Genomic DNA, 14,409 nt, shown 5'->3' on the forward strand with positions numbered 1-14,409 from the left:
AAATATTCACGTTCATGCGCAAATGATATTGAAGTGACTGTTATTATTGATTGTTGTGTTTTTTTTTTATCTCAATGTGCATATGTGTAAATGTTTCTGTTGATTGTGTATATAGGATATACATATTTGTATACATATCTGTATTGCTGTATCATTTTACATTCAGGTTTGTTGGAAACGTCATATTGATTTATCTGTCTGTAAACACAAACTGACATTAAAGTTGACTTTGACAAAGGCGGGATTTGCATTCACCTAATAGTTGTTTATGCCATACATGTCTGCACACAAACATGTGTTTAAGGACTTATTTCCATTTTTACCTTGAAGGTGTGCATTCATACACACAGCATCTTCAGGCATTCTTTGTTCAACATGTCACTGTTCCTTCTTAAGGGAAAGCTTTCCAAAGAGCTAGGGAGCCCCTCTGTGCCCCTCTTTGCAATGCAAATTGAGACGAGGTATACTCAGGGGATTCTTGTGTGGCGGCCAAGTTAAGAATTGACCTGCATGCCAGATCATAATCTCAGAAAATGAGATTGAATAGGATTCCTCTGCGTAGTTCCCTCTGGACTGGCAGACAAAGCACAAAGGACACCCGCTTCTCTCTGCTTCTTCAATCACGTATCTGACTCCCAAATATTATTTTCTTACTCTCTGTATGGGGTTCGAAACACATGCTGCTGCTTTCTAAGCGTTTGAGTGACTTCTGAAGGACTGCATTGCTTTGAAGCTTTAAGAAAAAGATTCACTAACATTCCCTGGGAAGTTCTTTTAAGGACTTGGAAAAGACAGTGTGAGAGAGAGGACATGGTAATACTGCATGTCCAGGAGAGAAAAAACGTCCACGGAAAAAGGGGGGATTAGATAAGAAGAGACAGAAAACAGACCGAAGGAAGAGTGGAGGAGTGGCTGGTATGTTTTACAGGAAAGATGTGTGTGTGTGTGTGTGTGTGTGTGTGTGTGTGTGTGTGTGTGTGTGTGTGTGTGTGTGTGTGTGTGTGTGTGTGTGTGTGTGTGTGTGTGTGTGTGTGTGTGTGTGTGTGTGTGTGTGTGTGTGTGTGTGTGTGATCTGCTCATCATCGCTCACCTTTGACCGTGGCGATGACGGTTCCAGCTGTACTGAGGATGTCCACCGAGTTGAGGCTCTGGTGTTTGCTGATAATAGCCTTCAGGACTCGCAGCAGCTCCCCGAGACGCTCGTGCGCCGCATGATGGAGGCAGTCCTGGTCCTCTGAAAAGTTATAAACATTACATTACAAACATACAATACACCAGTTGATGTATAATCAACTTCTGAGTAATAATGCTAATGATTTTCATTTATGTTGCATTTATTCCATGTTTTAATAAGCACAGTGTGGATGTATTGTGGAGGCAAAGAATCTCTGAGGACCATTAACAACATCAACTCAGGTCAAGCCCCTACATGCAAACCATTGGGGAAATAAATGCTAGATGTAGTTTTAGGGTTACACCACAACTTTAAAACAAAAGGACTCTCTTGTCACTTATTGTTTAAGATAGTCAGACACAACAACTGCACAGTATCAAACACTGAAATCTCATTGACAGCTCCTAAATGATCCGTTGTTAACCTTTGAACAATAAGATTAGAAAAAATCAATTGTACAGTATTTCTATGCAACAGGTCATTGTTTAATAAGCTATACAGCATGCTATTTAAAAAGGGTTTTCCCAATACTTGATGCTATGAATTGTGTCTTCAGTCTGATCAAACATATATTATGGGACTTGTAAAGTGTTTCAACACTGAAGCAAAGCAAAGTATCTTGTGCTTTTAAACCTGAGCAAAATGGATTTAAAACCAACCATTTTTTAAAATCTTCCTGCTTTACATGAATCATGCAACCTCACTGGAAAAAAATGATTACTCTATACATTCCAGCTTTGTTGGTTGAAAGAGTGACCATGGCAGCCATGTCAGACTACTGTCTGTCTAGGCAACTGCACCATAAAGCAGAGACGCTGAAGGGATTGCACACAACTCAGCAAACCTACACATAAAAGAGTGCTGACCTGAAAGCCCAGTGCAAAAAATAAACATAACTTACCATGGCTTTTTCTGCAATTAGCAGTAAGTTAGTCAGTTAACCAGAGAAAACATGGCATGTCAGGTATGTGGTCTTGGGTACAAGAGTTGACTTTACTAACATTGAGTCACGGCCATTTCAAAAGGGACAAAATGCACTTTGCTATCAGGTAACATCTTGACATTGTTGAGGAATGAGGTAATGAAAAGGGAAATATAAATGATTACCTGAGATAAGGTGAAGGTATTTTCTTTACTACTTATGGAAACATTTTTAGTGCTACAAGATATTGTGAAATGGTTCTGACAAAGCAAGCATGACTCGCTTAACAAAGATGACTAATACAAGAGGAAAAGGGGACATACTCAAAAAATACACAAACAGACACACAATATTAGCAATTTGACTAAAATATGTTCCTGTCCTAAACTGTAAGCACACTAATTACATAGTAGGCTGCATGGCAGGTTGTTTTGATGTTTTATTTGTGATTATTATATCCACATTTAAAAAGTAGGCTACATCACCTTTTAACTTCTGAGTAAATAATGGTTGAATAACAAAGATACACACAAACACACACACACATATATATATACACACACATACACACTCACACAAAGAATGGAACAGGCAGTCAAAGCCACATTTTGTGCTGACGATCACCCCTGGATTACCCCTTCATGGAAGGGGGATCAGAAAGACTTTAGCTGTCTCCCATTTTTCCTTTTATTCATTAGGCCTCTTTTTGGAGTGGGACAAATAGTGCCGCCAGTGGGGCTAATAATGGTGGGACTGTGTGACAATGCTTTTCTGAGTCCTGACCCGGAAATCCAGCCAACTGACCACAGAGTGACATGTTGACGTTGCCCAACAGGTCACAACAATAATCAAACAACACGGTATGAAGAACTGAAGAAAATTCACTCAGTAACTGTAAAGAAGAAGCTATAGAAGGCCCAAGTCTCCATTGGAGTCTGGCTGACTCTGTTTTTCTTAATGAATGAGACACAACATTCATTATGTGCCAAATGGCCTTACTTTACTGACAACTTCAATGCAGCCAATCAGCACACCCTGCAAATCAACAATGAACCACTTAACATAAACCCTGAGAGCTTGAGTGATTGACTAAGGGGCAATTCCGGGAAACAACACTGCAAGTAAAGTCACTAGGCAATTCCAGGTGAACATCAAGCACTTGTGAAATCCCCGCAAACAAACCTGATAAAACTGACTGCTTGGAATCCCAGGACACACCTTAATGATTACATAAAACAAGCAACAGATCCCAGCCAATCCCACTACCACATGAACTACTCCATGCCAACATGCCCTGTTGCTTCTAGCTTGCCAAACGCTTCAGGACCTGGAGAGTTCTATCCTTCACCATAGCAACCCTTTTAATCCATCTTCATCAAATGTCAGGCACAGTTCCTTCTATTGCCAAGGACCTAGTGGTTTTTGATGATGAAAGCTTCTCTGCCTTTTATTTCAGCTGCCCAAGTCCCCACGAGGCAGGAAAAGGGCCAGCGGTGTGCTTTTGGCGGAACATACCTCAAACAGACTCAGTACTTCTGTATAATCAATGCACATGGGTAAAGAGAAGGTCATTTCTTTGTTGGTCGTCTGGATTATTATACAAGATTTGTTTTATATGGCTGTATTCATACTGCGCTGAGTTTACCCGTAAAGGAGAAAGATTGAGCTTGAAAGTAATTGTGGTCATATCATCCATATGGAGTTAATGCAAACAGATCAGATCAGATCACCTTTATTCGTCCCACAGAGGGGACATTTACATTTGTTACAGCAGAAAAGAGCCAAAGACAGCTTAATGTTTAACAAGAAGTAAGCATAAAAAACAAAAACAAAATTAAATATAAAAGAAAAACAGTACTTTAGATTTAAAATGTTAAAAAAATCCATAAAACATAAATTCTCCGTTAACTATAGGTCTGCAATATTTTGCATTAACTGTTTGTAGAACCAGTCCTCCTAAAGATATCTCTCTCTCTCTCATGAACCCTGACCCACAATAATTTGATAAGGGTCAAAGTTTACAATGAGCTGCCTCAATTAACTTAATCCCCTAATTGGTCCTGGTCAGTTTAGATCCAATTTATGGACATAATCCTTTCAATGACAAAATACACACATTGGCCTAAATCGTCCCTACACGGGTTATACACCCCATTCATTAACAGAGTAACTGAATCAGGAGTTTTGGATGCATCAAGCTTGGGCAAGCTAGAGGTTTGTTAAGGACAAGCCTAAACCATGAATGCCCACGAGACAGAGGGTCTTCCTTTGCAAAGCTCCACGGGCTTCAATCTTCAATGGCAGTTGTGTGGCCTATTGGACCATCCTAAATGGAGGCTAATTAGCAAGACATTATGGTTGCGTCCACCAGCTCAGCAGGACCAAGGGTAATGTACAGAGACTGATTATTTAACCCCTCAACTGCCATTCTGCCAGAGACACAGGAAGACTCGTTCCCACCAGGGAGGGGTGGTTAAAGGAACATCTGACTAGTGCATTTGGTTTCAGCTGTGGTATTGTCATGTTTACGACGTGGGAAAACAAAATGAAACTTACTTTTGGTTAAAAAAAAAAAGGTTGTAATAACAGAAGATGTCTCATTTTCCAAATATTATCAACCTGAAAACTGAAAAACAAACAAGCTGCAGGGAATATCTTTCCGTTTACCCCAGTGAATACCTCCAAGATTTGCAAGAGGACGTGTTTGAGTGCCGAAAACTCACTATTGTCCCGGAGGCCACTAGCAAACAGTGGGTTAGTGGCCTCATGGGCCTGCCACATGAAGCATTTATGGAACAATAAATCACAACGGCAGCGGGAATGGAGTGTATGTATGTGTGTGTGTGTGTGTGTGTGTGTGTGTGTGTGTGTGTGTGTGTGTGTGTGTGTGTGTGTGTGTGTGTGTGTGTGTGTGTGTGTGTCTTTGTCCATGCGAGATGGTTAGTGGTGGGAGGATTGTAGGGAGTGATAGGGGAGGAGTTTTGGTGGGGATGGGGGGTGGGGGTTGTGTGTTATTTGGGGTAGTACTCTCCCTTGGGATTTGTCCCAAATTTACCCCTGCACCCCACATCCCTGATTCTGTGGGGGTTATGAGAGAAGGAGCGAGTGAGAGACATTCCTGGGCATAATAAGCCCTGGTGAATGAAGGCTACAGGGGGATCAGACTCTGATCCTGATGAGAAGGAGGCCGCGGATCAGGAGCTGCTCTGAGGCTGCCAGTAGCACATTGCCAGGTTTTTACTTCATTAGCGTCATGGAAACCCAACATTCCAGCCTCTTGTTTGGGAGTGGGGACAGAAGTTGCAGGAGCGAGGGGAGGAGGGGGATCCATAATGAAAACATTGTCAGATCATTCAACATCGAGATGACACCTTAATACGCTGTAATGCAATTATAGAGCGGGGCCTAGTCTCCAACATTGAAATGTTATGGACCTATACATATGCACGCATAAGTCTAAAGGCTCCCATATGGTAACATTGATGATCTGGTGTAGAAAGGGAATAAAATAGGCTACATTTTGCCTACACATTGTACACAGCCCAGGATGTGAAATTATTGATTTGGTACCCCACCAGTATAAGCATCGATGCAGGTCCAATGTTCACCTGCTTGGTTGAAGCAATGGACACGTTTGGTTATCTGCAGGACTGTTGAAAACAAGCAGTGAAACAAAGTTTGATCTATTGGTGTCATGCAACAGTAGATTCTGACTTGTATATTGCGCAATACACAAACATAGTATTGTAATAGACCACACCTGGAATGTGTTTACTGTCCTTACCAAAGGGAAACTGCTCATCTGTGTTCATAATCTTGTTATCCTTTATACTGTTGGGTTTGTTCAATGGATGTGTCATTTTGATTGCAGCAAAAGAATAATCAGGTATTTGTTGAGTGACACTAACTGAGTCTCTAGAATGCAATACACGTGAAGGCTACCATACAAGAAATAGTATGTTATTGTTGTGAGAGGCCATCATTGATTACAAATAATGCCGTTGCTTTAACTGATGTGTACCATAAGGAAACTATCAGTTGGAGGTCGTGGCATCAATGGCTTGACTCTTTGAAACAGGAAACTTCCATGAGGGTCTGACACAATATGACTTGGCAACATTCCTTTCGCTCTGGCCCTAGCTATGTTCAGTCATGCATCACAAATTATGGGAGCGATGTATTATCTATGCTTCAAAACTTTGGAGGGAACGGACGGAGGGGTGCTTATTGCCACAAAACAAGTATGAAATCACTAAACATGTCACAACTGGGCCTGCAGAAGTCCGATCAAATGGAAGCGGCTCAAGGCAGAGGGGGCTAAAAAAGGATGTTGGACAGGCTAGCCTTGAGCAATGTCAATCAAAACTTCTCATTGTGGCCTTTTGAATCAAACCACAGCTGGACATTCCAGCGACTTGCCCACAAATAACCAAACAAGACTCTCTAGTGGCAGTTGTTTCAAAGACATTTTCTATTCATCAAAAACGATGTTAAGGCCAGGTTTCGAGGGGCTTCTTTGAGGCTTGCCGCTATTTTTAAAAGCAACAACCAAATCTGGGTCTAATAATCAATCATGGTGTGACTCAATGACCTTTGTTTTGTTCAAGTGGATTCTCACTACCCACTAAAGAGTACAGCATCGTTAGGGTATACTGTATATGCAAAAGGCAAAACATTAACTTATTGTTTCAATCAAAATGTAAACTATTTGCAACTATAAGGGGGTCCTTTCAAATACGTCCACTTAACCTTTAACACTTGGGCAGGGTCACTGAAATGGGTGGTCTGTACATCCCTTGATATCCCCCCTCCCCACACCTAAATACTTCCTGTGGTCAGTGGCCCTGGTCCACCTCTGTCGACAGACCACGGCGGTCCACTCTACGGATTAGCAGATTACATGCAGCTGGTAAAAGGCAGTGGAACATGGCCTTCCCAGACTTCTATACTCATACCGAGGCATTCCCTGTTGCTTCACCTTTGAAGCTTTTCCCCATGAATTAATGCACAAAGAGTTAGCGTTTAAAAAAGAGCCCTAGGCCAGACACACAGCGACACAGCACCTTCCACCTAGGTGGGGGGCTTTTATGTTCCCACGCTGCGGGCTACTGCCTTAGTCAGGCTTGTTAGATGGTAAATCAGGACACCAAAAATGAATACTTAGATATAATATGGCTGATATTAACTCACTAACATGAGCCTGAACTTCGGCAATCAATATCTGATAAGGAAAAGACAAGTATCCTAATAATTAAAAGGTCAAACTGGTCAAATGTCCCATGATCCTTTTGGAGCAAACACATTCATACTTGGATTTTTCTTTCTTTAGTCGTTAGCATTGGAATGAGATTCCCAAAGCGGAGTGAAGAATTTGTTTTCCCCTCTTTTTCATTTATCTTTGGAGCTGTCAGTCGGAGTGAGGAAAGACAGGCAACCTTTCTCTCTAGATATCCCCCCGACATCCCCACCACTACCACCACCGCCTACTGTTGATGCAAAGCTCTGAAGGTTGGCATTCCAACTATGCTTTCTTTAAGAGAAACTGCCAATCCCCCCACCGTGCAACCTCGAGCTGGCAGCCAAACTGGTCAGGCATTAGGCTGTAGAGACTACATTTGCTCCACTAGCTGTGTGTGTAGGCAAAGGAACATCAGCAGGCCAGAGAGGTGGGAGCGCTGTCCGACAAAGTACAAAGATGGGCCCCTTTAGTACACCTGTCAAGGGGCAGCACTGGGAGGTGGGGGGCGGAGGTTTGGGGGCAATCACAGCATTGAGAACAAGAGCACAGTGTTTAGCTTTACTAGTATCCTAATCCTGAGAGAATGGGCTTTGTGTGAAAGAAAGCTTGCATTAAAAAACGTATTCTCATAACTGTCAGAGCATTTTATTCTCTTAAATGTTCATAAGACGAGGAATTGAGACAAAATACACATCGGAGCCTCTTAAGAATACCTCCTGTTAGAAGATAAAGAACACCATCTCTAGAAAAACAAGTGCCTTCTTTGAGCACACGGCGATGTTTAGTTTCTTACCATGGTTACAATGAACAGCACGAGTACACCGGCCATACATGGGGCTGAAGGTATTCATGGCTCTGGAAGTAATGCTGATTGACACCTGTCAGAACTGTTGAAGGTACTTGATGTCTAATGCCAAGGGGCCTCCTGCAGCTGTACTCGCTTCCTTTAATATCTTTAAACGTCTTTCACAAACTCTGACTTATGTGCATGTGGAACTGCTGTCCATGGCAGAAGAGATCTATTCTTTACTAATAAAGAAAAAGAGATGAAAAGGTATGGTTGCTCCTGTGCTGTATGCTTTGGAAAGTTCAATCACACCCAAGTCGCTACACTTTCTCCCCAATGGGACCTCATTTGAGTCTCACAAGACAGAACAGTCTGCAATTGGTCCTGGCTATGCTTCACGCTCAGTCTGTCTCCACATCAAACAGGGTCTCTGTTCCCTTCACTGAGCACAGCTACTGAGTTACTCAACTTCAGAATGTTGTGGACAAAGACAGTGTCCTCCATCCTTCTCTCTCCCATCAGCTTCATTGGCCTTTAACAAGTTATGAGCTGCACCCACCATGGGGCTGACCCAGGCACATGGCTCTGGCAGGAAACACAAGGCCAATTAAACGCATTATGGAATTAAAACTAACCCTGAATACATCGATTTAAAAAATGGGTATAAGAATGAAAACTATTTTCTAAAATCTCACTGAATGACTGGTGCACAGCGAGGATGGGATACCTGCATCATGCCGTGAGAAAACACAGTTCATGTCTGTTAGTCGGTGAAGTGGTTTTTTCATATGACAAGAACAGCATGCTAAAACCCATTACTTAGCGTGATGACATGCTGATAGTGAGAAAAGCACCTGTCACCTGCACCCAATGACCAGGTATCTATGACTGACTCTTCTGTGCTCTTTTAATGCAAAGCACACTCACTGGACGCAGTTACAAACAGACGGTGGGTGTAGTGGATCTCTCACTACAGATATACTCAACACACACCTGAGAAGGGATTGCCGAGTAACAGGCAGAACAAGATCCAGGAGAAATATTGACTGCAACAAAAAAAATTCAAATCCATGTTTCAACCACAAAAAGAGAAAATATTTGTTATGAGCTCTGAATGAAAAATGTGTGATTAATCATAAACATGGCCTATCATTTAAAACAACATGTCATACATTTTGCATCCATACTTGCGGGTGTATCTCAAATGTATTGTTGGATGAATAATTTGTCCCACTTGCCTGATTCCAGAAGACCTTAATCCAACGCAGGGGTAGAGACCACATATTCTAGGGCTACTTAAGCTTATTTAGAGGATCAATTTGCCATCTTTGTTTCAAAGCCTTAATCCAAGAAGGATGAGGGTCTTCTGATCACGCACCCATATGGGAGGTAGTGAAATCTTCCATGGTGAATAATGAAGAAAACAGCTACATTGGAATAAAAGCTCCAACTTTGTATTTCAAAGCCTCCAGTACAGAGTTGTTCTAAGTACAGCCCTTCCCCAGAGATCCTTGGCTTCTCATGTGTACTGTGTGGGAATCCTGAAGCTTTATCTCTGTGTGTGGCAGACATCGACAGCCTCCTGGAACAAAACTGCCCGAACAAAAACAGTGCACATAACCATAAATCTTAGCAGAGGGAAGGAAGGGGAGAAACACACAAGAGAGGGAGCTCCCTTGGGTTACAACTTGAAAACAACGTACAAATCTTCAAGTGGAGTTGGGCTATTAAACTTGACAAGTCAACATGGTTTTTCCACCTGTATACCAGCGTGACATAATTGCACATATTGTTAAAAAGCTGATGGTTCTTTAATATATGATTTAATGTGCCATTTCCTCAGGCAGAGGATAATTGGACCGGCCATATGTCACAGTACTCTGCTCTTTAATCCCAGGCAATAACCTTAGTAGTCCATCAACTAATGCTGAGACAATAGCTGTGCTTTTGAACAAAGATTGTCCGAAACAATTAAAGTAATGTAATTAATCCTGGTAGGCAGCTTAATTAGCGAGATAAGTGAACAGTGTGATTAAATCAAGATCTTTGGAAAATTAAATGTAGGGACCAGACTCTCAACCCGTGAATGTATCTTCAACGGGAAAACTTTAAAGAAAGGAAGCCTAGTAGTCTTGTGCTTGGGTTGATTTACAGTGGCTTTTACTATGGGCACAGTAAAAGAACCATAAAAGGAACTTTTTGGAGGCAAGAAGAAGCCTGCATTGCTTTACCGTGGACCCCCGACCCAGTGGGATAGACTGTCTAAACAGAGCACAGTTACAGCCATTAAGAGGGTCTGGGATGGTTAGTGAAAAGCCCAAGTAGGGATAAAATTAGGCTGGTATTTCACAAGGGGTGATTTGGAATACAAATCACTAAAATAGAATTTAGGGTTTCTCTGAGGACCCAGACCAGAGTCACGTTCCCACAAAGCTTTAGCCTTAAGGCAGAATACTCAACAGGCTTTCAAAAAGGACAAAGCACTCATTCCCCCACATCTTTTTACAGCATATTTAAACTAATGCCAGTTCTTTAAAGAAAAACATGTTTGGCTCTTTGCCACAAAAGCTAACCTCGATTCATAGTCAGGTGCATTACAGTGTATCATTAAACATTACACAACACTTGGGAAACCTTTTTAGAAGCAACCTGTTAATCATTCAAACCCACAACCACGCATAAGTGTGAAGAGAGAGCCTCCAAAAGCCATGCTGATTAACTTTGGACACTTATGACACAGTGTTTACAACTGGAAGTAAAAAGAACACCGCTGACATCAGGGGATATGACTCATGTGCCCACACGAGTCAGATATGAACAGGGACAATTTAACAACTGAGTAATGATGACAGAATGCCTGGGATTGCGCAACGTTAAGGAGATTCATTGGCGGGATGGATCTTCGCACTGAGGGGAGCTCCGCCCATCAGGTTTGGGTAGTTTGACACGCATTGAAATTGACATGGGGGATAAATAATGGATCATTCGATACATGACTTCACAACAAATGTATGTCCGAGTCCCCAGTGTTGTTTTCTACCTTGTGAGCCCGCGTGTGTCGTCATGGCAAAATGTGCATCTGGAGCGTCTACTATAGTAGGGAGTAAGACAGAAGCAGTTTTGAAGACCTGCCAGGTATAATTGTTTCTGTCTGTGAATAGATTTTTGTCACCACGGAAACTTTACAGGCGTGTATTTGAGGTCAAATGAGTTCGTAGATGGGTGTGATCCAAGCAAGGACTGCAGAAGTAGGGACCCAAGACATCGAACCTATGTTAATCTCAGATGTTCAGTAACTCATAATACAAACAGTTACTAAAGATTTAAATCATTGTATACATGAAGTGTATCATTGCATTTAAAAAGCTTTCCTGTAATGCCCTGTCCTCAGCCTCACTGACTGCGAGGTGCCGTTTCATTGTTAAGCAGCTGACGCCTAACATTTGCCATCATCCTGCTTGACAGCATCAGAGCATGAACACATTGATGACACACCTGACCAAGCCAGCCAGAACAATCAACCTGCACGCTTGAAATGAGTTCTGAGATGCACAACAATGTTCGGCAGAGCTCTTTGAACACAGCAACAGTTATGCATTCTGTTGTTGGCAGGATGTTTGTTACGCTGATCTTATGATGGAGCGCTTCAGAGGAGTCATTCACCGTCAAAGTCCAAAAGTCATCTATTAAGACACATTTTTCCAAAATAATAATCCTTTCCAATTACACTGACATCTCTTTCATAAGTGTCCACTTGGCAAGGTTATAACTCTAAAGGAAGAGTGTTATTATCTGTCACACTTTGACGGAGCTGTAAACACATAAACAATCTCTTCAGTCATGCGTCATCGCCACAACTGAACAGCAGCTGCATTATAATTACCATTTAAGGTTGATTTGAGGTTGAACATTTGTGTTAAAGATAGAACATGCTTAATGGATTTGACGGAAGAAACCCCCGAGGGGTCAATCCCACAGGCCACAGCTATTCCTGACTTGGGAAAGTATCATTTCTGCAGAAGCTGCCCGTTAGCAGCAGCATGTTAGCCTGCAGAGGCCTGCTGAGACAATGGGTGTCACATCATTGAGTGTGAATGCAGGCACTGCTGCGAAGGGCTACAAGGCTCCGAGCTGAATATTGCTCTGACTATTGGCCCTGCTTGGTATATAAAAAGGGGGGAAAGGAGGGTTCCCTTAGGTTTCAGCGAGTGGCCAGGATAATGAGAGGTTTGAACCATTGTGAAGCGCTGCAGAGATAATATGGCCATAAATTAGGGGGGGATTCAATCACATCCAATCACAGCACAAGTCAGTGACTCCCAACAATCTGCTAGCAAGCTGTGCGAAAGCCAGAGAGTGCTAAACCCTAACAATGGCACTGTGAAGGCGTTTATTAACGACATAAACAATCCTGATACAAGCAACTAAACACAATCAAATAGCTGTGTTTGGATAAATGTTGTCCCGACTTGCTATTTGTTCAACATCTTCCTAATCCTGGAGTTTAAAATGAAAAGTAGACACAATGGTCCCTTTGCTCCTTCCCTCGCCGCTCTTATTTCTACATCGTAAACAGCCTACTTTCCCAAATAAGCCTTTTCCTGTATTTATCCAGAATGGGCCTTCCTATGGGAATGCTTGGCTTTACTATCATGTGTTGGCATCTCTGTTTGCATAATTGACTTTGTGTGTACTGGACCTGTACTTTGTGTGTACTGGACCTGTACTTTGTGTGTACTGGACCTGTACTTTGTGTGTGTGTACTGGACCTGTACTTTGTGTGTACTGGACCTGTACTTTGTGTGTACTGGACCTGTACTTTGTGTGTACTGGACCTGTACTTTGTGTGTACTGGACCTGTACTTTGTGTGTACTGGACCTGTACATTGTGTTCAGTTACATTTAGGGCAGAGTCAGCTGAAAGTTGTTGAATTATGTTCGTCATGAGTTTATTTTTAAACCAATTCAACGTATTCTCTTCTACAGTTCGGCTCACAGTCCTTGTTATTGTTATTTGGAGAGAGCGCACATCATAAACCGGTTTCTTAATCACTAGAAGCAAGGGCAAAGTGTCTAGTATGACAGCTATGCAACCTTGGCCCACAGCAGGAACCTGTATGTGCATGCATTGTCGCTCATTAATCTGCTACTAAACTGAACAAAGTTAACACATCATTTGTGGTTGTTAACGCTCAAAACTGAAACGGTGGAGCCATGAAAGCGCGAGGTATGTTTCTTGCTTAAACCGAGCCTTCTTCTGTTCCACAAATCTGCAGACGTGGATCTCTTGCACATGATGATTTACTGCTTTGATCCCTGGCATGCTGACAGGTCACTGAAAAGTCTCTCAAGCTTAAAAATGTGCACGCTGCAAGCCCTTCTCTCTATAATGCCGACATGTCCAGCCAGGTCAAGCACCTTTTACTGACCCCTCAGACAAAAAACAAAGCCTGGGATTCCTCTTCTCCAGGGCTAGGGTGTCATGGCACAGGGTGAAGGGGGAATACAGGGAACCACCAGCTCCTTCACCTCATCTTATTTAGACCTTTATGCCAGGTCTCGGGATTAACAAATCTGGGTCTGATCCAAAAGCCAACGCAAAAACATACCAAGGCAGGAATGTAATAACCGCCCGGCCACATAAATATACACAGCAACACAGACAGGAGAAAGTCTCTAAAGTGCAAACTATGGTACGGGGAATTATCCATTTCATAACTGACAAAGGATGGCTTACGAATTACTGGCTTAAGAGGGTTTTTTTTTAAGCTTGGGCGTTTAAAGTTCCTGCTGGAATGCTGTTTCTGTTTCATGTGGTTCAGTGTAGATCCATTAAAAGAGTATTTCCTTCAGGCTAATTAACTCTAACTGATCACATAATTATTGGCATGTCAAAACTAACCAGAAATATATTTTTTTACCATGCAGGAATTCATCCTAACTCTTATAGCTTTTACAGGGACTGGTGAATGGCTGTGTTTTTCTACTGTACCGATGGAAACAAGAAAGGGTAAGAACCCAACTCAAAGTGAGATAAGGCTGGTTGACTGACCGTGCAGCCAAGGCCGCGGCGGGACCAAACAGGCAGAGAGACCTGGGGCTGTGTACATTGTGGTGAAAGCATCAGTGTGTAAACAAGGGTTGAGTGACAGCTGTGTTCCGTTATAATTCCATTTTGCTGTACTTACACTATTCCCCTTTTTACCGCTCTACACTGCCACTATTCAGTTCATTCTCAGAACGCATTCAATTATTTGTGAGCCTAAAATAATAATTAACCAACTGAG

At 42.2% G+C, this 14,409-nt stretch overlaps 1 protein-coding gene across 2 annotated transcripts in view; it reads right to left on the minus strand.

The window, feature by feature from the left end:
• The window catches only part of LOC104943220 (rho GTPase-activating protein 29-like), a 31,695-nt gene that overhangs the window by 15,344 nt on the left and 1,942 nt on the right, over positions 1 to 14,409 (minus strand). For both annotated transcript variants that reach the window (XM_010768561.1, XM_010768560.1), the window contains exon 3: positions 1,091 to 1,234. In XM_010768561.1, coding sequence (XP_010766863.1) covers positions 1,091 to 1,234 — 144 coding nt within the window. The remainder of the gene's footprint in view (positions 1 to 1,090; positions 1,235 to 14,409) is intronic.

This window comes from Notothenia coriiceps, unplaced genomic scaffold (assembly GCF_000735185.1).
Source record: "Notothenia coriiceps isolate Sejong01 unplaced genomic scaffold, NC01 NC01_scaffold00005788, whole genome shotgun sequence".
Classification (NCBI taxonomy): domain Eukaryota; kingdom Metazoa; phylum Chordata; class Actinopteri; order Perciformes; family Nototheniidae; genus Notothenia; species Notothenia coriiceps.